This window comes from Coregonus lavaretus, assembly GCF_964263955.1.
Source record: "Coregonus lavaretus genome assembly, chromosome: 3".
Lineage (NCBI taxonomy): Eukaryota > Metazoa > Chordata > Actinopteri > Salmoniformes > Salmonidae > Coregonus > Coregonus lavaretus.
This window is the reverse complement of record NC_139990.1, coordinates 11354360-11379934: the sequence shown is the minus strand read 5'-3', so window position 1 is coordinate 11379934 and position 25575 is coordinate 11354360. Positions and strand designations below refer to the sequence as shown.

The following is a 25575-nucleotide window of genomic DNA, read 5'->3' as shown; positions in this document are numbered from 1 at the left end:
TGACAAATACCACAGTCATCATAGATAATCAAATCATAGAGTCATTGAGAAGTAACTGAATCAGGGAGCTAAATAACATTCAGAGTTGAAAATGTGAACGGAACGCAACATTGGTTGTACTAAGAGTTTAAGAGAAAGACTCACTTCATGGATGCGTCTCCCACACTGAGACAACCCCTCAGGCTCAGCTGCCTCAGGAAGCCTCCACATCGCTTGGAGATGTTCTCCACTACTCTACCCTGGAGAGAGAGAGAGGAGGAGGAAGAAGAAGAAGAGTCAGTGGCGTGTACTCATGGATGCCAAGGGAAGCCAGGCTTCCCCAAAAAATTATACAGTGGGGAAAAAAAGTATTTAGTCAGCCACCAATTGTGCAAGTTCTCCCACTTAAAAAGATGAGAGAGGCCTGTAATTTTCATCATAGGTACACGTCAACTATGACAAACAAATTGAGAAAAAAAAATCCAGAAAATCACATTGTAGGATTTTTAATGAATTTATTTGCAAATTATGGTGGAAAATAAGTATTTGGTCACCTACAAACAAGCAAGATTTCTGGCTCTCACAGACCTGTAACTTCTTCTTTAAGAGGCTCCTCTGTCCTCCACTCGTTACCTGTATTAATGGCACCTGTTTGAACTTGTTATCAGTATAAAAGACACCTGTCCACAACCTCAAACAGTCACACTCCAAACTCCACTATGGCCAAGACCAAAGAGCTGTCAAAGGACACCAGAAACAAAATTGTAGACCTGCACCAAGCTGGGAAGACTGAATCTGCAATAGGTAAGCAGCTTGGTTTGAAGAAATCAACTGTGGGAGCAATTATTAGGAAATGAAAGACCACTGATAATCTCCCTCGATCTGAGGCTCCACGCAAGATCTCACCCCGTGGGGTCAAAATGATCACATGAACGGTGAGCAAAAATCCCAGAACCACACGGGGGGACCTAGTGAATGACCTGCAGAGAGCTGGGACCAAAGTAACAAAGCCTACCATCAGTAACACACTACGCCGCCAGGGACTCAAATCCTGCAGTGCCAGACGTGTCCCCCTGCTTAAGCCAGTACATGTCCAGGCCCGTCTGAAGTTTGCTAGAGTGCATTTGGATGATCCAGAAGAGGATTGGGAGAATGTCATATGGTCAGATGAAACCAAAATAGAACTTTTTGGTAAAAACTCAACTCGTCGTGTTTGGAGGACAAAGAATGCTGAGTTGCATCCAAAGAACACCATACCCACTGTGAAGCATGGGGGTGGAAACATCATGCTTTGGGGCTGTTTTTCTGCAAAGGGACCAGGACGACTGATCCGTGTAAAGGAAAGAATGAATGGGGCCATGTATCGTGAGATTTTGAGTGAAAACCTCCTTCCATCAGCAAGGGCATTGAAGATGAAACGTGGCTGGGTCTTTCAGCATGACAATGATCCCAAACACACCGCCCGGGCAACTAAGGAGTGGCTTCGTAAGAAGCATTTCAAGGTCCTGGAGTGGCCTAGCCAGTCTCCAGATCTCAACCCCATAGAAAATCTTTGGAGGGAGTTGAAAGTCTGTGTTGCCCAGCGACAACCCCAAAACATCACTGCTCTAGAGGAGATCTGCATGGAGGAATGGGCCAAAATACCAGCAACAGTGTGTGAAAACCTTGTGAAGACTTACAGAAAACGTTTGACCTGTGTCATTGCCAACAAAGGGAATTACAAGCCTCTCTCATCTTTTTAAGTTGGAGAACTTGCACAATTGGTGGCTGACTAAATACTTTTTTTCCCCACTGTATGCAGTACCAGTCAAAAGTTTGGACACACCTACTAATTCCAGGGTTTTTCTTTATTTTTACTATTTTCTACATTGTAGAATAATAGTGAAGACATCAAAACTATGAAATAACACATATGGAATTATGTAGTAACTAGAAAAGTGTTAAACAAATCAAAATATATTTTATATTTTATATTCTTCAAAGAAGCCACCCTTTGCCTTGATGACAGCTTTGCACACTATTGGCATTCTCTCAACCAGCTTCACCTGGAATGATTTTCCAACAGTTTTGAAGGAGTTTCCACATATGCTGAGCACTTGTTGGCTGCTTTTCCTTCACTCTGCGGTCCAACTCATCCCAAACCATCTCAATTGGGTTGAGGTCGGGTGATTGTGGAGACCAGGTCATCTGATGCAGCACTCCATCACTCTCCATCTTGGTCAAATACCCCTTACACAGCCTGGAGGTGTGTTGGGTCATTGTCTTTTTGAAAAACAAATGATAGTCCCACTAAGCGCAAACCAGATGGGATGGCGTATCGCTGCAGAATGCTGTGGTAGCCATGCTGGTTAAGTGTGCCTTGAATTCTAAATAAATCACTGACAGTGTCACCAGCAAAGCACCATCACACCTCCTCCTCCATGCTTCACGGTGGGAACCACACATGAGGAGATCATCCGTTCACCTACTCTGCGTCTCACAAAGACACGGCAGTTGGAACCAAAAATCTCAAATTTGGACTCATCAGACCAAAGGACAGATTTCCACCGGTCTAATGTCCGTTGCTCGTGGACTTGGTCTTTTACCAAATAGGGATATCTTCTGTGTACCACCCCTACCTTGTCACAACACAACTGATTGGCTCAAACACATTAAGAAGGAAAGAAATTCCACAAATTAACAAGGCACAACTGTTATTTGAAATTCATTCCAGGTGACTAACTCATGAAGCTGGTTGAGAGAATGCCAGGTGTGCCTTGTGTGTGTGTGTGTGTGTGTGTGTGTGTGTGTGTGTGTGTGTGTGTGTGTGTGTGTATATATATATATATATATATATATATATTCGCAAGGCGCTGAATGTATCTCACCGGAGAAAGCATCAGAGCGAGCGAAACAGAGCCCCTCTTTCTCAGTACAGTGAGGGAAAAAAGTATTTGATCCCCTGCTGATTTTGTACGTTTGCCCACTGACAAAGACATGATCAGTCTATCATTTTAATGGTAGGTTTATTTGAACAGTGAGAGACAGAATAACAACAACAAAATCCAGAAAAACACATGTCAAAAATGTTATAAATTGATTTGCATTTTAATGAGGGAAATAAGTATTTGACCCATCTGCAAAACATGACTTAGTACTTGGTGGCAAAACCCTTGTTGGCAATCACAGAGGTCAGACGTTTCTTGTAGTTGGCCACCAGGTTTGCACACATCTCAGGAGGGATTTTGTCCCACTCCTCTTTGCAGATCTTCTCCAAGTCATTAAGGTTTCGAGGCTGACGTTTGGCAACTCGAATCTTCAGCTCCCTCCACAGATTTTCTATGGGATTAAGGTCTGGAGACTGGCTAGGCCACTCCAGGACCTTAATGTGATTCTTCTTGAGCCACTCCTTTGTTGCCTTGGCCGTGTGTTTTGGGTCATTGTCATGCTGGAATACCCATCCACAACCCATTTTCAATGCCCTGACTGAGGGAAGGAGGTTCTCACCCAAGATTTGACGGTACATGGCCCCGTCCATTGTCCCTTTGATGCGTTGAAGTTGTCCTGTCCCCTTAGCAGAAAAACACCCCCAAAGCATAATGTTTCCACCTCCATGTTTGATGGTGGGGATGATGTTCTTGGGGTCATAGGCAACATTCCTCCTCCTCCAAACACGGCAAGTTGAGTTGATGCCAAAGAGCTCCATTTTGGTCTCATCTGACCACAACACTTTCACCCAGTTCTCCTCTGAATCATTCAGATGTTCATTGGCAAACTTCAGACGGGCCTGTATATGTGCTTTCTTGAGCAGGGGGACCTTGCGGGCGCTGCAGGATTTCAGTCCTTCACGGCGTAGTGTGTTACCAATTGTTTTCTTGGTGACTATGGTCCCAGCTGCCTTGAGATCATTGACAAGATCCTCCCGTGTAGTTCTGGGCTGATTCCTCACCGTTCTCATGATCATTGCAACTCCATGAGGTGAGATCTTGCATGGAGCCCCAGGCCGAGGGAGATTGACAGTTATTTTGTGTTTCTTCCATTTGCGAATAATTGCACCAACTGTTGTCACCTTATCACCAAGCTGCTTGGCGATGGTCTTGTAGCCCATTCCAGCCTTGTGTAGTTCTACAATCTTGTCCCTGACATCCTTGGAGAGCTCTTTGGTCTTGGTCATGGTGGAGAGTTTGGAATCTGATTGATTGATTGCTTCTGTGGACAGGTGTCTTTTATACAGGTAACAAACTGAGATTAGGAGCACTCCCTTTAAGAGTGTGCTCCTAATCTCAGCTCGTTACCTGTATAAAAGACACCTGGGAGCCAGAAATCTTTCTGATTGAGAGGAGGGGATCAAATTCTTATTTCCCTCATTAAAATGCAAATCAATTTATAACATTTTATAAATAAAAAAAATGGGTCAAAAGATCCAGAAAAAAAGACCTTAATTATCATGGGAGGACAAATGCTCACTAGCTTCCCAATGCTACGGGTGGCAACAATATCATACTCTTTTTGACCAGACAGCATCAGATAGATGGGCTTGGGCTACACATACAGTGAAGGAAAAAAGTATTTGATCCCCTGCTGATTTTGTACGTTTGCCCACTGACAAAGAAATGATCAGTCTATAATTTTAATGGTAGGTTTATTTGAACAGTGAGAGACAGAATAACAACAAAAAAATCCAGATTTTTTTTATTTATAAAATGTTATAAATTGATTTGCATTTTAATGAGGGAAATAAGAATTTGATCCCCTCCTCTCAATCAGAAAGATTTCTGGCTCCCAGGTGTCTTTTATACAGGTAACGAGCTGAGATTAGGAGCACACTCTTAAAGGGAGTGCTCCTAATCTCAGTTTGTTACCTGTATAAAAGACACCTGTCCACAGAAGCAATCAATCAATCAGATTCCAAACTCTCCACCATGACCAAGACCAAAGAGCTCTCCAAGGATGTCAGGGACAAGATTGTAGAACTACACAAGGCTAGAATGGGCTACAAGACCATCGCCAAGCAGCTTGGTGAGAAGGTGACAACAGTTGGTGCAATTATTCGCAAATGGAAGAAACACAAAATAACTGTCAATCTCCCTCGGCCTGGGGCTCCATGCAAGATCTCACCTCATGGAGTTGCAATGATCATGAGAACGGTGAGGAATCAGCCCAGAACTACACGGGAGGATCTTGTCAATGATCTCAAGGCAGCTGGGACCATAGTCACCAAGAAAACAATTGGTAACACACTACGCCGTGAAGGACTGAAATCCTGCAGCGCCCGCAAGGTCCCCCTGCTCAAGAAAGCACATATACAGGCCCGTCTGAAGTTTGCCAATGAACATCTGAATGATTCAGAGGAGAACTGGGTGAAAGTGTTGTGGTCAGATGAGACCAAAATGGAGCTCTTTGGCATCAACTCAACTTGCCGTGTTTGGAGGAGGAGGAATGTTGCCTATGACCCCAAGAACATCATCCCCACCATCAAACATGGAGGTGGAAACATTATGCTTTGGGGGTGTTTTTCTGCTAAGGGGACAGGACAACTTCAACGCATCAAAGGGACAATGGACGGGGCCATGTACCGTCAAATCTTGGGTGAGAACCTCCTTCCCTCAGTCAGGGCATTGAAAATGGGTTGTGGATGGGTATTCCAGCATGACAATGACCCAAAACACACGGCCAAGGCAACAAAGGAGTGGCTCAAGAAGAATCACATTAAGGTCCTGGAGTGGCCTAGCCAGTCTCCAGACCTTAATCCCATAGAAAATCTGTGGAGGGAGCTGAAGATTCGAGTTGCCAAACGTCAGCCTCGAAACCTTAATGACTTGGAGAAGATCTGCAAAGAGGAGTGGGACAAAATCCCTCCTGAGATGTGTGCAAACCTGGTGGCCAACTACAAGAAACGTCTGACCTCTGTGATTGCCAACAAGGGTTTTGCCACCAAGTACTAAGTCATGTTTTGCAGATGGGTCAAATACTTATTTCCCTCATTAAAATGCAAATCAATTTATAACATTTTTGACATGTGTTTTTCTGGATTTTTTTGTTGTTATTCTGTCTCTCACTGTTCAAATAAACCTACCATTAAAATTATAGACTGATCATTTCTTTGTCAGTGGGCAAACGTACAAAATCAGCAGGGGATCAAATACTTTTTTCCTTCACTGTATGTGTAGCCCAAGCCCATCTATCTGATGCTGTCTGGTCAAAAAGAGTATGATATTGTTGCCACCCGTAGCATTGGGAAGCTAGTGAGCATTTGTCCTCCCATGATAATTAAGGTCTTTTTTTCTGGATCTTTTGACCCATTTTGAGTCACACAAAATCGTGTGTTCTCTACTCCGACAATTAATCCACAGATAAAAGGGGAAATCTAGTTAGTTTCTAGTAATCTCTCCTGCTCCTCCTCCTCCTCCTTCTTTGGACTTTATATGGCAGTTGGCAACCAATTTTAAGGTGCATTACCACCACCAACTGGACTGGAGTGTGGACCTCAGTTCATATTTCAATCACCCACATGGGTATATGCTCCTAAAAACCAATGAGGAGATGGGAGAGGCGGGACTTGCAGCGCATCAAGCGTCAAAAATTGATACAAGTTCTATTTTAGCGCCTGGCTACGCAGACGCTCGTTGACGCGCGCGAGCAGTTTGGATGAAATGATTGAATCACATGTATGTGTTCATTTATTTTGCAACGCTCGCGCACGCAACACGGGCGGTGTGGTCAGCATGTTATTGTCTCAGCCTTAGGCCTATATATCACGGTGGCAAGGCATATGAATTAATAGGTTATAGAGCAAACAACGCAATTATCACAACACATAGGATGTAATATGCCTTTTTCTCCCCTTTTTTTTATTTTTTTTATTTCACCTTTATTTAACCAGGTAAGCCAGTTGAGAAAAAGTTCTCATTTACAACTGCGACCTGGCTTGGCTTCCCTAGTAATTTTACCCACCCACAGAGGGGGGAGAATTTTTTATAATTCTTTGTTGATACAATTCAACTTACACACACATTACAAGAGATAGAGACAGAGAGAGCGAAAGAGAGAGAGAAGGAGACAGAGAGAAAGAGACTGGTGTGACCTACGTGGCTCAGAGAGAGGATCAGTGACGTCACCAGACATTCACCAAAGCCAACTGACACAGTACTAAGCCCTGGGCGAGCAGCCTCATAATACTGCTCAACACACACACACACAATATGCTAAATATAATAATATATGCCACTTAGCTGGCACTTTTATCCAAAGTCACTTACAGTACAGTAAGTGCATCCACTTTCAGAATGTGTATATGTAGGATCACCTCCCTCACCCCCTCACACACACCTCACCCTGACCTCTCACCTCTATGTCTGTCTGGAAGTTGAACAGGTCAATCTTCTGCCAGTTACTACCATCCAAGGCCAGGACATTCCACGCCTGAGAGGGGGGAGACAGGAAACGAGAGAGAGCGGGAAAGAGAAAGAGAGAGAAACAGATAGAGAAGAGAGTGATGGTGTTATCAATCATATACCACACACCAGGGTTGTGTTCAGTAGGGCAGGTTGGGCCCGAGGGGGTGTGCTATATGGCCAATAAACCACGGCTAAGGGATGTTCTTATGCACAACACAACACGGAGTGCCTGGACACAGCCCTTAGCCGTGGTATATTGGCCATATATCACAAACCCCTGAGGTGCCTTATTAGTTTTATAAACTGGTTACCAACGTAATTAGAGAAGTGAAAATAAATGTTTTGTCATACCCGTGGTATACGGTCTGCTATACCACGCCTGTCAGTCAATCAGCATTCAGGGCTCGAACCACCCAGTTTATAATCGAAGATCAACGAAGTTTGACAGATATCATCGATGGCGACGACATTATTATTCGACAGACAATAGTTTGAGTATTATTATTGTATTTCTTTACAGTTTAGCCTATTTGAACATGACTGGCACCGCCGGAGTTGGGCAGCACACAACAGGGCAGCGCACAGCCGGGCGACATGCCAAATTACCTACTCCTATTTATTATAGCCTATTTCAATAAATATGTGGTAGGTAGGAAGACAGACAGCCTACTATTAACATAATGCAAGAGCAGATTGTAGACGGAGCGGAGAGCGCCAAAAGCGGCACAAAATGTCATAACATTTCTCTCTCTCACTTCTCCAATGTCGGTTGATCATGGGCCTTTTGCAGCGGACACTACGTTGTCTGGCTTGTTGTTTTAAAAGCTTAAATTTCCCTTGTCCCAATCCCCATTCGATTTGAATGTGACTTGTTGGCCTAAGCATATAGCCTACTCTTTCATGATCAACCATCGAACGAAGTCAGGAGTCAGTAACAGCATTCTCAGAAAGTTTGATGTTGTTTGTGAATGGCCTAAATAAAAACATGTTAAGGTCATAATGAGACTGAGAGAAACAATAAGATAGAATAATCGAATGGGAAGTTTAAACAAACCTTTAAGTTTCTGGTCTCCACCTCACCAAAGCTTTAGGAAAAAAACAATTGTGTGCTGCTGGAAAATTCACCCTTGCAAACCAAACAGCCCAAAATATAGGCCTACACTAGACTACTATTGTCAATAAAAGTTGTAGTAAACGTTAATTGTACAAGTTAAACTTATAAACTAACCAGTGCTTGACTTAGACTGAAATTGTTTCTGATACTCATTTTGGGTGCCGGTACTGTTTATATTTAGGTGCCGGAGCTCCACAATACTTTTGAGCTAATATTCTATAAAAGGAACAGGAGCTCTAGCAGTAGAACATTTGAGGTGCCGGTACTCAGCTCTGGTGAGCTCCTGCCGAAGTCAAGCACTGAAACTAACATTTCAATTATTGTCTAAGTGTTTATTCATATCCTTGAATTGCGCAACGGGCATTAGCCTACATCAGCTCCCACAGCAGCACTTTAAAGAGCCGGAACAACAAATAAATGAAAAATTGTGTCAGGGTTGTCTCACAATCAACTTTATTTTGAATAGCTATTACGAATAGTGCATTTATTTCAAAGCCAACAACAATCACATAAAACATTTGTTTATAACACCTGAATAACGAATGAACCTTATATAAAAACGAACATATATTGAACTAATGCATTTTTGCCTATCGAATAAGCATGCAAAAAAAATGCGCCTATAAAAAGAATAACCCACATTTGGCTACAAATGTATAAAGCAAACAAAAAGGACGAAATTAACAAAATAAATTACAAATAAGTAGTATTCAAAGACACACTGGCACAATTAACATAATATTTTTAGCCTAAGCTACATTTCTTTCTAATAAGATGCATCTGTGAATAGGCTTAGAAAATTAAACAAATAAAAAGTGCAATGAAGAACCATTCAGCCTTTTTTTTTTTTCACCATACCTTACCTAAAGGTTTCGGAACACAAGCATGTTCACCTTTTCTGACTTTAATAGACTGTGGAGTTGGGTAACAACAGCCTATTGCCTGCTGCACTGAAAACACGCTCAGACGGAACGCTTGTTGCACAGATGCAGAGGTATTTGCGGGCGTCGTTGGCCAAGAGCGCAAAGCGCCCCTTATTCCCTCTTCACCATGCCAGTGGTTCGTAATCTCCTCCGAAGAGAAGACATCTTCGAGTAGATAGGATGTGAGCTCTGCGCTGGGCAGCTGTTGCGCGCTGAGTGTGATTGTTTGCTACGCACTCCCAAGAAGACTGCCCAGTGACGTCTTCTATGGTGAACATGTGCACTCGGTCTCAGTTGAAATTATTCAAAATCACCATTGACAGGGTCTAGTATCCGTCATCCGTAGTCCGTCATTGTAAATAAGAATTTGTTCTTCACTGACTTGCCTGGTTAAATAAAGGTTAAAAATACAGTGGGGAAAAAAAGTATTTAGTCAGCCACCAATTGTGCAAGTTCTCCCACTTAAAAAGATGAGAGAGGCCTGTAATTTTCATTATAGGTACACGTCAACTATGACAGACAAATTGAGAAAAAAATATCCAGACAATCACATTGTAGGATTTTTAATGAATTTATTTGCAAATTATGGTGGAAAATAAGTATTTGGTCACCTACAAACAAGCAAGATTTCTGGCTCTCACAGACCTGTAACTTCTTCTTTAAGAGGCTCCTCTGTCCTCCACTCGTTACCTATATTAATGGCACCTGTTTGAACTTGTTATCAGTATAAAAGACACCCGTCCACAACCTCAAACAGTCACACTCCAAACTCCACTATGGCCAAGACCAAAGAGCTGTCAAAGGACACCAGAAACAAAATTGTAGACCTGCACCAGGCTGGGAAGACTGAATCTGCAATAGGTAAGCAGCTTGGTTTGAAGAAATCAACTGTGGGAGCAATTATTAGGAAATGGAAGACATACAAGACAACTGATAATCTCCCTCGATCTGGGGCTCCACGCAAGATCTCACCCCGTGGGGTCAAAATGATCACAAGAACGGTGAGCAAAAATCCCAGAACCACACGGGGGGACCTAGTGAATGACCTGCAGAGAGCTGGGACCAAAGTAACAAAGCCTACCATCAGTAACACACTACGCCGCCAGGGACTCAAATCCTGCAGTGCCAGACGTGTCCCCCTGCTTAAGCCAGTACATGTCCAGGCCCGTCTGAAGTTTGCTAGAGTGCATTTGGATGATCCAGAAGAGGATTGGGAGAATGTCATATGGTCAGATGAAACCAATATAGAACTTTTTGGTAAAAACTCAACTCGTCGTGTTTGGAGGACAAAGAATGCTGAGTTGCATCCAAAGAACACCATACCTACTGTGAAGCATGGGGGTGGAAACATCATGCTTTGGGGCTGTTTTTCTGCAAAGGGACCAGGACGACTGATCCGTGTAAAGGAAAGAATGAATGGGGCCATGTATCGTGAGATTTTGAGTGAAAACCTCTTTCCATCAGCAAGGGCATTGAAGATGAAACATGGCTGGGTCTTGACAATGACAATGATCCCAAACACACCGCCCGGGCAACGAAGGAGTGGCTTCGTAAGAAGCATTTCAAGGTCCTGGAGTGGCCTAGCCAGTCTCCAGATCTCAACCCCATAGAAAATCTTTGGAGGGAGTTGAAAGTCCGTGTTGCCCAGCGACAGCCCCAAAACATCACTGCTCTGGAGGAGATCTGCATGGAGGAATGGGCCAAAATACCAGCAACAGTGTGTGAAAACCTTGTGAAGACTTACAGAAAATGTTTGACCTGTGTCATTGCCAACAAAGGGTATATAACAAAGTATTGAGAAACTTTTGTTATTGACCAAATACTTATTTTCCACCATAATTTGCAAATAAATTTATTAAAAATCCTACAATGTGATTTTCTGGATTTTTCTTTCTCATTTTGTCTGTCATAGTTGACGTGTACCTATGATGAAAATTACAGGCCTCTCTCATCTTTTTAAGTGGGAGAACTTGCACAATTGGTGGCTGACTAAATACTTTTTCTCCCCACTGTATATATATACAAAAATAAAACACAGTAGGCCTACGACGTGTGGTTCCAAATCACCATTCAAAGGTATCGGGTACCACATATCACCACATGATTTGTTTATATGTATTATTTGCACAAAAGAAAATACAATATTGGTAAGATGATTTCCACACTGTAGACTAATGATTAGACTCTAATCGGGTGGTTTGTGCATGACACAGAATCTGCGTGACAGATTGTTTACTAATTTTCTAGGCAACGATGTATCCCCGGGGATGATACAATCATATATCAACGGTGTTTGGACCCGTCGATGGGACGATGTGCCATTCCAGACATTGCCAGTGTTTGACTTGGGATGAAATAAGTGCAGGAGCCGTCTTTTTCCAAGTCGGTCCAATAGACTATGATCACCGAAATACACAAATATGCTATACAGTGGGGAGAACAAGTATTTGATACACTGCCGATTTTGACCAGGTAGGTCTTGACCAGGTTTGCACACACTGCAGCAGGGATTTTGGCCCACTCCTCCATACAGACCTTCTCCAGATCCTTCAGGTTTCGGGGCTGTCGCTGGACAATACGGACTTTCAGCTCCCTCCAAATATTTTATATTGGGTTCAGGTCTGGAGACTGGCTAGGCCACTCCAGGACCTTGAGATGCTTCTTACGGAGCCACTCCTTAGTTGCCCTGGCTGTGTGTTTTGGGTCGTTGTCATGCTGGAAGACCCAGCCACGACCCATCTTCAATGCTCTTACTGAGGGAAGGAGGTTGTTGGCCAAGATCTCGCGATACATGGCCCCATCCATCCTCCCCTCAATACGGTGCAGTCGTCCTGTCCCCTTTGCAGAAAAGCATCCCCAAAGAATGATGTTTCCACCTCCATGCTTCATGGTTGGGATGGTGTTATTGGGGTTGTACTCATCCTTCTTCTTCCTCCAAACACGGCGAGTGGAGTTTAGACCAAAAAGCTCTATTTTTATCTCATCAGACCACATGACCTTCTCCCATTCCTCCTCTGGATCATCCAGATGGTCATTGGCAAACTTCAGACGGGCCTGGACATGCGCTGGCTTGAGCAGGGGGACCTTGCGTGCGCTGCAGGATTTTAATCCATGACGGCGTAGTGTGTTACTAATGGTTTTCTTTGAGACTGTGGTCCCAGCTCTCTTCAGGTCATTGACCAGGTCCTGCCGTGTAGTTCTGGGCTGATCCCTCACCATCCTCATGATCATTGATGCCCCACGAGGTGAGATCTTGCATGGAGCCCCAGACCGAGGGTGATTGACCGTCATCTTGAACTTCTTCCATTTTCTAATAATTGCGCCAACAGTTGTTGCCTTCTCACCAAGCTGCTTGCCTATTGTCCTGTAGCCCATCCCAGCCTTGTGCAGGTCTACAATTTTATCCCTGATGTCCTTACACAGCTCTCTGGTCTTGGCCATTGTGGAGAGATTGGAGTATGTTTGATTGAGTGTGTGGACAGGTGTCTTTTATACAGGTAACGAGTTCAAACAGGTGCAGTTAATACAGGTAATGAGTGGAGAACAGGAGGGCTTCTTAAAGAAAAACTAACAGGTCTGTGAGAGCCGGAATTCTTACTGGTTGGTAGGTGATCAAATACTTATGTCATGCGATAAAATGCAAATTAATTACTTAAAAATCATACAATGTGATTTTCTGGATTTTTGTTTTAGATTCCGTCTCTCACAGTTGAAGTGTACATATGATAAAAATTACAGACCTCTACATGCTTTGTAAGTAGGAAAACCTGCAAAATCGGCAGTGTATCAAATACTTGTTCTCCCCACTGTATAGACCTCTGATTATTCACTGTTAAAGGTTCATACACATTTTCACGACTATAATTACAGTGATCCCTCGCCACTTCGCGGTTCACTTATCGCGGATTCGCTATTTCGCGGATTTTCATAATGCATTTTTTTTTTTTTGGTGCATTGTGCTCTGCATTCTGATTCGCTAAAAACTCACTCCCGCTTCTTGTATCAAAACATGCTACGAATTGTGCTATCATTTTGTCGTCTCGTGCAGTTATGTGTACGTACATAAAACAGCTTGGCAAATTTACATTAAGTTGGCCAAATTATCTTGTAATTTCGAACATCTCCTAAACCCATAATGTCGACGAAACGGCCTGGACCGACAAAAGCACCTGCGGATGGGCCCAAACGGCGGAAGATGCTACCTATCTCAGATAAAGTTAAACTTCTGGACATGCTAAGGGAAGGTAAAAGCTATGCAGCCGTTGCTCGCCATTACGGAATCAATGAATCTTCCGTTCGTTACATAAAGAAGGAGGAAAAAAACATAAGGACGACAGCAGCAGTCAATTTTAATACGAATGCAAAAAGGGTTGTAACTGTCCGCAACAAGACCATGGTACGGATGGAGACGGCATTAGCTCTGTGGACTAATGACTGCAGGAAAAAAAACATAACCCTGGATACAAACGTTATCTGCACAAAAGCGAGAATGCTGTATGAAAACTTTGCTGTCAGTGACGGGGAAGAGGGAGAGGATGCCGGGCCCTCAGCAAGTGCTGCTGACACAGTGGGAGAGGATGCCAGGCCCCCAGCAAGTGCTGCTGACAAAGTGCCAAGCGCATTTAATGCAAGCAAGGGCTGGTTTGAAAAGTTTAAGAAACGCTTTGGACTTAAAAATGTTTGTCTGCACGGTGAGATGGCGTCTGCGGATACCGCTGAGGCAGAAGCCTTCGTGAACAATAAATTCAAGGCGATCATTGAGGAGGGGGGATATAAGCCCGAACAAGTTTTTAACATGGATGAGACTGCCTTATTTTGGAAACGAATGCCCTCCCGCACCTTCATCATGCAGGAAGAAGCCAAAGCCCCAGGATTTAAAGTTCACAAAGACCGTTTGACCCTGGCTATGTGCGGAAATGCCGCAGGTTTCATGATTAAACCGGGGCTGATTTACAGGTCTAAAAATCCCAGGGCGCTGAAAAACAAAAATAAGGATGATTTGCCTGTTTACTGGATGTACAATGCAAAGGCTTGGATGACAAAAGCGCTCAATCTGGATTGGTTCAAAAACTGTTTCATCCCGGAGGTCAAGTGTTATTTGAGAGGAAACGGACTGGACTTTAAAGTGCTTCTGCTCCTTGACAACGCCGGAGGTCACGGTAATGATTTGGCATATGATGGTGTGCAAATCGAATTTCTGCCGCCAAACACTACATCCCTGATTCAGCCCATGGACCAAGGAGTCATCCGTGCTTTCAAGGCTCTCTATACGCGCAACACCCTGCAACATCTTGTTGACGCTATGGACTCGGATCAAGATTTCTCACTGAAGGACTACTGGCGTGGATACACCATCGCATCGTGTCTCCAAAACATTCAGAGGGCCATTCAGGAAATGAAAACGGAAACTCTGAAGGCCTGCTGGAAAAAACTATGGCCAGAGGCAGTGCAAAACGCAACCGGAGGCTCGCTTGACGAGGTCCACCACTCTGCCGTAGAAACAGCTGTGAATCTGGCTAAACAGATTGGAGGAGACGGCTTTAATGACATGAGTCCGGATGACATAAACGCCCTGATTGATGGAGACGCACAGCCGCTGACCGATGCAGAGCTGGCAGAAATGACAAAGCCACAAAGCGACGATGAAAGAGAAGAGGGAGAAGAGGACACGAGAGATGAGGAGGAAGGACTAACGCTTGGTCGCTTAGCAACCATGGTGCGAATGGCCACTGAACTTAAGCGAGTAGCTGAGGAATGGGACCCTTTGATGAGCCGTTCATTACAGTTCTCCAACGTAATCGATGGTGGCATGTCGGTGTACAAGGATCTTTTTGCAAAGAAGAAAAAAGAGCGACAACAGCTGCCTATCACTATGTTCTTCTCCCGAACAAACACACCTGCACCGCGGGCTTCAGAAGAAGAGAACACTGCAGAGCGCAGTCAGGATGCAGCGGCCCAGTCTGAAGAGCAGTGAAACGGCCTACACGTGAGTCACTGTATTTGTATACATGTAATAGTTGCTAATTGTAAAAAAAAAAAGTTTTCTATTTCGCGGATTTCACTTATCGCGGGTCATTTTCGGAACGTAACCCCCGCGATAAACGAGGGATTACTGTATAGCCTACATGAAAAAGTGTTTTTTAAATGACACTGTAAGGCTGCTGTGTCTGATCCCTTGTAGGCCTACCATCTCCTACCGTTGTGCCCTTGATCAAGGCACTTAACCCCCCACAAAGTAGAACTGCAGTTTTAGTCACATATTGTCAACATGTGGTCAACCCTCCATCTGGAGAGCTCCTAGGTGTGCAGCATTGGATTTTGATCCAGCCCTGAAACACCCAAGTCTGCTTATCAAGGTCCTGTTGAGCAGCTGATGTTTAGGCTACAATGTGGTTAGACCAGGGCTTGAACAAAAGCCTGCACAACCAGTAGCTATCATGTAGGATGGTTGCTACCCTTGATATAAAATATTGCAACATTACAAACAAATACTTTTGTCTTTATAGAATGATTCCCTCATTCAATGAATCAGGGATAAAATGGACAAGGTAGGCTACTTGAAAGCAATGCATCTAACTAGACATGTTTATATAGAAGGCTAAAATATTAATGTTTCAGGAAATAATTAGGCTATTGTCAATTAGGCTATTCTTATTTTATTTTTATTTTTTTATTGGGGGGGTAGATCAGCTTAATATTGCAGATAGATTGTAACTTCCATCAATGTAATTGTTTGCATCACTTCCAATCCCCCATGTAAAAAAAAAATATATATATATATATATATATATATATATATATATATATATATATATATATATATACATATATATATAAAATATACATATATATATAAAATATACATATATATATATATATATATATATATATATATATATATATATATATATATATATATATATATATATATATATATATATATATATATATATACATATATATATAAAATATACACACACACAGTGGGGAGAACAATTATTTGATACACTGCCGATTTTGCAGGTTTTCCTACTTACAAAGCATGTAGAGGTCTGTAATTTTTATCATATGTACACTTCAACTGTGAGAGACGGAATCTAAAACAAAAATCCAGAAAATCACATTGTATGATTTTTAAGTAATTAATTTGCATTTTATTGCATGACATAAGTATTTGATCACCTACCAACCAGTAAGAATTCCGGCTCTCACAGACCTGTTAGTTTTTCTTTAAGAAGCCCTCCTGTTCTCCACTCATTACCTGTATTAACTGCACCTGTTTGAACTCGTTACCTGTATAAAAGACACCTGTCCACACACTCAATCAGACAGACTCCAACCTCTCCACAATGGCCAAGACCAGAGAGCTGTGTAAGGACATCAGGGATAGAATTGTAGACCTGCACAAGGCTGGGATGGGCTACAGGACAATAGGCAAGCAGCTTGGTGAGAAGGCAACAACTGTTGGCGCAATTATTAGAAAATGGAAGAAGTTCAAGATGACGGTCAATCACCCTCGGTCTGGGGCTCCATGCAAGATCTCACCTCGTGGGGCATCAATGATCATGAGGAAGGTGAGGGATCAGCCCAGAACTACACGGCAGGACCTGGTCAATGACCTGAAGAGAGCTGGGACCACAGTCTCAAAGAAAACCATTAGTAACACACTACGCCGTCATGGATTTAAATCCTGCAGCGCACGCAAGGTCACCCTGCTCAAGCCAGCGCATGTCCAGGCCCGTCTGAAGTTTGCCAATGACCATCTGGATGATCCAGAGGAGGAATGGGAGAAGGTCATGTGGTCTGATGAGACAAAAATAGAGCTTTTTGGTCTAAACTCCACTCGCCGTGTTTGGAGGAAGAAGAAGGATGAGTACAACCCCAAGAACACCATCCCAACCGTGAAGCATGGAGGTGGAAACATCATTCTTTGGGGATGCTTTTCTGCAAAGGGGACAGGACGACTGCACCGTATTGAGGGGAGGATGGATGGGGCCATGTATCGCAAGATCTTGGCCAACAACCTCCTTCCCTCAGTAAGAGCATTGAAGATGGGTCGTGGCTGGGTCTTCCAGCATGACAACGACCCGAAATACACAGCCAGGGCAACTAAGGAGTGGCTCCGTAAGAAGCATCTCAAGGTCCTGGAGTGGCCTAGCCAGTCTCCAGACCTGAACCCAATAGAAAATCTTTGGAGGGAGCTGAAAGTCCGTATTGCCCAGCGACAGCCCCGAAACCTGAAGGATCTGGAGAAGGTCTGTATGGAGGAGTGGGCCAAAATCCCTGCTGCAGTGTGTGCAAACCTGGTAAAGAACAGGAAACGTATGATCTCTGTAATTGCAAACAAAGGTTTCTGTACCAAATATTAAGTTCTGCTTTTCTGATGTATCAAATACTTATGTCATGCAATAAAATGCAAATTAATTACTTAAAAATCATACAATGTGATTTACTGGATTTTTGTTTTAGATTCCGTCTCTCACAGTTGAAGTGTACCTATGATAAAAATTACAGACCTCTACATGCTTTGTAAGTAGGAAAACCTGCAAAATTGGCAGTGTATCAAATACTTGTTCTCCCCACTGTATATATACACACACAATATATACATACATACATACATATACATATACACACCCACATACATACATACATACATACATACATATCCTTTCAAAAAAAAAAAATATATATATATATATATATATATATATATATATATATATATATATATATATTACCCTTTATTACTTTCCAACCCCGCCACCCTTTCCCCACTTGGAGTAAACTAGTGAACAACAACGCCTAGGCCTCTACTTCCAGCCCATACCCACTATCTACATTTTATGGACACAGTCAATTTTACAATAATTACATTTTGTTTGTTCTTTCTCCTGAACTACTTCTACTCTCAACCTCTCCGATCATGTTCATGATGTCCATCCGGTTTGCTTCTATATGCCATATCTTTCTAACTGTGCTCCTTCACAAAAGCTCCCAACCTACAACCCATACACTTATTATGGACACAGCGTGCCTACATTATTAGTTATCTTGTTATTGTTTGTTGTTAGTTGTTATTAGTCCCATCCTTCAATTCCATTCAACACCTCCCATCTATCTTTTAACACCATCCATATAGGATTTCTATTTGCCATATACATTTCAACTGTACTGTGATGTCTTACAAAAGTTCTGAACCTTTCTATTCTCATTGTTTCTACAGATTGTGAATTGAAAATAAACATTTTTGCTAATAGTATTATTATGTTATTGATCGATTGACTATGACTTTTCAGATCACCCAGTAGTGCTATCTGCAGGGTTAGCTCCAGGTAAATATTGCAATCCTTTAGCCATTCCTGGACCTGTGTCCAAAAACAAGCTACAAATGGACAGTACCAAAACAAATGATCTAATGATTCTATCTCTTCGCAGCAAAATCTGCAGAGCTGGGAAGATTGTATCCCCCATATAAATAACATTCTATTGGTAGCAAGAATTGTATATAATAATTTAAATTGAAAGATTCTAAGTTTTGAATCCGGTGTCGTTTTGCGTATCAGTTCATAAACACTATGCCATGGGATCGGTACGCCAAAAATCTCTTCCCAACTATTTTGCAATCTATATGGGACGGCTGTCAATCCTTTGGTCCTTAAATGAAACTGATATACTTTTTTATTTATCACAGTTTTCTTTAACCAATTATGTTCTTTAATGCAAGGCCGACAGACAAGTTCCTTACTTTCTCCTCCTTCCACTTTCCTCTTCCATTTTTGCGGTAAGGCTGCAATTATTTGGTTGTAATTTTGGGTAGAGCAGACATTTCCATATGTTTTCGTTAGCTGCATGTGCGACATAACTCCACCAGTTCTACCGATTATATCATTTACAAAGATTATACCTTTTTTAAACATTTTGTCAAAAAAAAAAGTTTTTTTGTCAATTCGTATATTTGAGTTTAACCACAATATTTGTTGCATTATTTGTTCTGTTGTTTCTGGAGGATTAAATTGAAATTGCAACCAACTTTCTATGGCTTGTTTTAGAAATAGTGATATCTGGGAGATGATTTCCTTTTCAAATAACTGAAAGTGAGTGTTTGTAATCTGAATAAAGGGAAAAAGGCCATTCTTGAACATTGGGTGAGACAATCTTACTAATTTGCTAGAGAACCAGTTCGGATTTCAGTATAACTTTTGTATGACTGAAGCTTTTAGTGATAGGTCTAATGCTATAATATTTAATAATTTCTGTCCTCCGAATTCATATTCATTATATAAATAGGCCCGTTTAATTTTGTCTGGCTTGCCGTTCCAAATAAAATTGAATCTTTTTTTCTCATATAATTTAAAAAACTGTTCGCTAGGCATAGGCAAGACCATAAGCAAATAGGTAAACTGGGATAATACTAAAGAGTTAATCAGGGTGATTTTTCCACAAATTGACAGGCACCCACCTTTCCATGGTAGCAAGATCTTATCTATTTTTGCTAACTTTCTATTATAATCTATTGAAGTGAGATCATTTATTTCCTTTGGGATATGTATTCCGAGTATATGCACATCACCATCAGACCATTTTATTGGTAAACTACATGGCAATGTAAAAATTGTATTTCTTATTGATCCAATACGTAATATAGTACATTTGTCATAATTTGGTTGTAATCCAGAGAGGTTAGAAAATGTATCTAGATCCTCTATGAGGCTGTGGAGTGATTCTAGTTGTGGATTTAAAAGAAAACATGAATCATCAGCGTACAATGACACTTTTGTTTTTAAGCCCTGGATTTCTAATCCCTTGATATTATTGTTGGATCTGATTTTAATAGCTAACATCTCGATGGCCACAATAAATAGATATGCCGATATTGGACAACCTTGTTTCACTCCTCTTGACAGTTTAAAACTTTCTGAGAAATAGCTATTATTTACTAATTTACACCTAGGGTTACTATACATTATTTTGACCCATTTTATAAGAGATTCCCCAAAATTGAAATGCTCCAGGCATTTATATATAAACCCCAGTCGTACTTTATCAAATGCCTTTTCGAAGTCTGCTATGAATAGCAGGCCTGGTTTCTCAGATTTTCCATAATGTTCTACTGTTTCCAATACTTGCCTTATATTATCTCCAATGTATCTTCCATGTAAAAAAAAACCTGTCTGATTAGAATGAATAATATCCGACAATACCTTTTTAATTCTATGCGCTATACATTTTGCATTTTTTTTTGCATCACAACACTGAAGTGTAAGGGGCCTCCAAATTTTTAAATGGACTGGATCTTTATATTTTCCACTTGTATCCTGTTTCAGTAATAATGAGATCAGACCTTCTTCTTGAGTGTCAGATAATCTACCATTTACAGTGGGGGAAAAAAGTATTTAGTCAGCTACCAATCGTGCAAGTTCTCCCACTTAAAAAGATGAGAGAGGCCTGTAATTTTCATCATAGGTACACGTCAACTATGACAGACAAATTGAGAAAAAAAATCCAGAAAATCACATTGTAGGATTTTTAATGAATTTATTTGCAAATTATGGTGGAAAATAAGTATTTGGTCACCTACAAACAAGCAAGATTTCTGGCTCTCACAGACCTGTAACTTCTTCTTTAAGAGGCTCCTCTGTCCTCCACTCGTTACCTATATTAATGGCACCTGTTTGAACTTGTTATCAGTATAAAAGACACCCGTCCACAACCTCAAACAGTCACACTCCAAACTCCACTATGGCCAAGACCAAAGAGCTGTCAAAGGACACCAGAAACAAAATTGTAGACCTGCACCAGGCTGGGAAGACTGAATCTGCAATAGGTAAGCAGCTTGGTTTGAAGAAATCAACTGTGGGAGCAATTATTAGGAAATGGAAGACATACAAGACCACTGATAATCTCCCTCGATCTGGGGCTCCACGCAAGATCTCACCCCGTGGGGTCAAAATGATCACAAGAACGGTGAGCAAAAATCCCAGAACCACACGGGGGGACCTAGTGAATGACCTGCAGAGAGCTGGGACCAAAGTAACAAAGCCTACCATCAGTAACACACTACGCCGCCAGGGACTCAAATCCTGCAGTGCCAGACGTGTCCCCCTGCTTAAGCCAGTACATGTCCAGGCCCGTCTGAAGTTTGCTAGAGTGCATTTGGATGATCCAGAAGAGGATTGGGAGAATGTCATATGGTCAGATGAAACCAAAATAGAACTTTTTGGTAAAAACTCAACTCGTCGTGTTTGGAGGACAAAGAATGCTGAGTTGCATCCAAAGAACACCATACCTACTGTGAAGCATGGGGGTGGAAACATCATGCTTTGGGGCTGTTTTTCTGCAAAGGGACCAGGACGACTGATCCGTGTAAAGGAAAGAATGAATGGGGCCATGTATCGTGAGATTTTGAGTGAAAACCTCCTTCCATCAGCAAGGGCATTGAAGATGAAACGTGGCTGGGTCTTTCAGCATGACAATGATCCCAAACACACCGCCCGGGCAACGAAGGAGTGGCTTCGTAAGAAGCATTTCAAGGTCCTGGAGTGGCCTAGCCAGTCTCCAGATCTCAACCCCATAGAAAATCTTTGGAGGGAGTTGAAAGTCTGTGTTGCCCAGCGACAGCCCCAAAACATCACTGCTCTAGAGGAGCTCTGCATGGAGGAATGGGCCAAAATACCAGCAACAGTGTGTGAAAACCTTGAGAAGACTTACAGAAAACGTTTGACCTGTGTCATTGCCAACAAAGGGTATATAACAAAGTATTGAGAAACTTTTGTTATTGACCAAATACTTATTTTCCACCATAATTTGCAAATAAATTCATTAAAAATCCTACAATGTGATTTTCTGGAGAAAAAAAATCTCATTTTGTCTGTCATAGTTGACGTGTACCTATGATGAAAATTACAGGCCTCTCTCATCTTTTTAAGTGGGAGAACTTGCACAATTGGTGGCTGACTAAATACTTTTTTCCCCCACTGTACATAGGAGTGGTTAAAACATGCTAATAACGGTCCTCTTAGTATATCAAAAAAGGTTTGGTGTACTTCGACTGGTATGCCATCCAACCCTGGAGTTTTCCCGGACTTAAAGTATTTAATTGCATCCAGAGGTTCCTCCTCTGTAATTTCACCTTCACATGAGTCTTTCTGTTTGGCTGTTAATTTTACATTATCAATAGAAAACAAATCTCTACAATTAGCTTCAGTTACAGGAGATGGAGGCGGAGGCGACTGAAACGAAAACATATGCTTAAAGTACCTTGTTTCCTCCTTCAAAATATCATTTGGTGAATCATGGGTTACTCCGTAAATTGTAATCAGTTTCATTAAATTATTTTTGGTAGCATTCCTATGTTGAAGATTAAAAAAGAATTTGGTGCATTTTTCCCCATATTCCATCCAGTTTGCTTTATTTTTTATAATATATTACACTTGATCTTTCTTGAATAAGTTTCTCAATTTCTTTTTGTTTTTCCTCTAATTTATTCTGAGCCTCTATGTTACAGTTTTTATTGCCATCTATCTATTCTGTTAGACTTTCTATTTCCTTTGTTAGTATAAACTCTTTTGACCTAAATTGCTTTTGTTTTCGAGATGAGTACTGAATTGCATGGCCTCTAAAGGCACATTTAAAGGTATCCCATACAATAAGGGGATTTGCTGTACCTATGTTATGTCGGAAAAAGTCAGTTATAAATTCCTTTGTCCTAGTTAAAAATAAATTATCATCCAATAGGCTTTGATTACATTTCCAATATCCTCGCCCACGCAGAAATTCAGTAAGAGTAATGTATATGCCAATTATATGATGGTCCGACCGCATTCTGTCCCCTATCAACACTTTTTAAAACTTTTGGTGCAAATGAGAATGAGATAAGAAAGAAGTCAAGACGACTAGCTTGATTGAGTCTCCGCCATGTATATCTCATTAGATCAGGATATTTAAGCCTCCATATATCTACTAGTTCTAATGTATCCATGACATTCACTATTTCCTTAAGAGCATGTGGGTGATTGTTTGTGGTGTGATTTCCTTTACGGTCAATTGAGCTATTTAAAACAGTATTATAATCCCCCACCATAATAATATTGTATTGAATTGCTTGCAGGGTAGATAATTTATTATATATATTGTCAAAGAAGTGTGGATCATCATTATTTGGTCCGTAAATGTTAATGAGCCATATCTGTTTATTGTCCAATAACATATTTAAAATAATCAATTTACCTTTCGTATCTATTTGGACAATTTGCACATTCGGATCGAAATTACTATTAACTAATATCATAACCCCTTTTGAATTTATTTGTCCATGGGAGAAGTATATTTCGCCCCCCCATTCCTTTTCCCACGCAACTTCATCTAGAATTGTTGAATGAGTTTCCTGTAAACAATAGATATTATATTCCTTCTCTTTGAGCCATGTAAATATTGTTCTTCTTTTGTTATTATCAGCTAAGCCATTACAATTATAACTGGCTATACTTATTTCACCATACACCATAATGAGATACCAGTTAAGTCTATTTATCATTATATATGTTTGTAAATGTACCAATAAAAAATACAGTAATGATTGAGTGTCCATATAGCTGTACCATGATATTTGCATTGCTACTAAGTATCCCTTCAATTGTTCTCCACTAATTCCCCCGCTAAAGCCCCTCCCCATCCCAAGTTGAGCCGTCATCCCAGTGATCGGCATCCCACCCACATCCCTCCGGATCCCTAGGGCCCCGAGAGGCCAGGACCCATCCATCGAAAACAGCACACAGTGCCACGCACAAAACAAAGAGGAGATTAACCGCCAAAAGCATTTCCAATGCTGTCACCTCTATATATAACTATTTAAAAATATATATCTATTCAAATATCTTGCATATCTTATTTTCCATCATTATCAATTAATATGCGTATACTTAGTATTTTAACATATAACCCGGATTGCCATTGTATTACATTTCATTTATTGACAAGCAATTATTATCCTAGCAAATAATTACCGTGGTCCATCCCATAACCCCTTGAGGGGGCGGTGCTGCTCAAGTAGGTCTCTGACCGCATTTATTTCTCTGTTTAGGCTGCATACTCACAGCAGGTCCATAAAAGAGATAGGAACTTCTCTTTGGTGTATGGGTCACTCAGGTGGGTGTCCAGGATATAGGGTTGGGGATCTTTCCATCATGATAGGACAATACAAACTTAGATTAGATGTATACTATATTAAAAAATGTATATCCCTCATCTACACAAAATTGAAAGCTCTCTCTCACTACCCCTGCTCATAGACACCCGTCGGCTCTAGGATATGCAACCATTTCCCCTCTCACTCAATTAACACCGCACCTTTCCAAACACAAAAATGCACACCACATGGTTGACTGCGGAGGAAATGGGCAGAGCGTGCAAACGCACCACCATCCCACACCTGCCGCAAGGGGGAAAGGACGCCAGGGAGAACACAGGACCAACCCCAACAACCGTCCGCCAAAACAACAATTGCCCGTCAAAAAAGCCATGTTCTAATTAGTTGTATTTGAAGATGTATTATTCTGCTTGTTATCTTTTCTTGTTATATCGTTTGATCCTTTTTTAAATACTATACATGTTATTTAATATTCCAATCCTTATCATTGCTAGTATTGGGTGTTCCATTATTCAACTCCTCTATTACAACTTTTAGAATAGCCATGGAGTAGTCTTTGTGTCTCTGAACATTTGGTTGTCAATATATAGTTTATCGACCACAAGTGCCACACGTTTCCCTTTTAATCTATTTTCCTTGAAGATTGGATACAGAACTTTGCGCCTTTCTGCAATCTCCCTCGGGAACTGATCATTCATGCCTATTTTCGTGCCAGCGAGTCTTTTTCCTAGGCTTTTAACCATAGCTTTATCCTTAAAAAATGCAAATTTGCCAACGATTGGGCAATCATATTTCTGTCCTCTTTGTCCGGAACGGTGTACACGTTCGAGTTGGATTTTATCGACAGCCTTGAGTGGTATTTGAAGCACTGTATGCAAGAAATCCTTCATAATATTCTCGGTTATTTCTCCCTCCTTTTCCTGAATACCCGTAAGTACTAGATTTTCTCTCATCGATCTAGTTTGGATGTCTAGTAAGGCTTCTCTCAGAAGGTTGTTCTCCTTTTTAAGTTCCCTAACCTCCGTTTCCATCTTA

The 25575-nt window shown here is 41.4% G+C and overlaps 1 protein-coding gene across 2 annotated transcripts in view; it reads right to left on the bottom strand.

Annotated features, from left to right (window-relative positions):
- fbxl2 (F-box and leucine-rich repeat protein 2) overlaps nucleotides 1–25575 on the bottom strand; it is a 42450-nt gene that overhangs the window by 11052 nt on the left and 5823 nt on the right. For both annotated transcript variants that reach the window (XM_084152092.1, XM_084152093.1), the window contains exons 4-5: nucleotides 7306–7380; nucleotides 145–239 (exon numbers count right to left, since the gene is read on the bottom strand). In XM_084152092.1, coding sequence (XP_084008218.1) covers nucleotides 145–239; nucleotides 7306–7380 — 170 coding nt within the window. The remainder of the gene's footprint in view (nucleotides 1–144; nucleotides 240–7305; nucleotides 7381–25575) is intronic.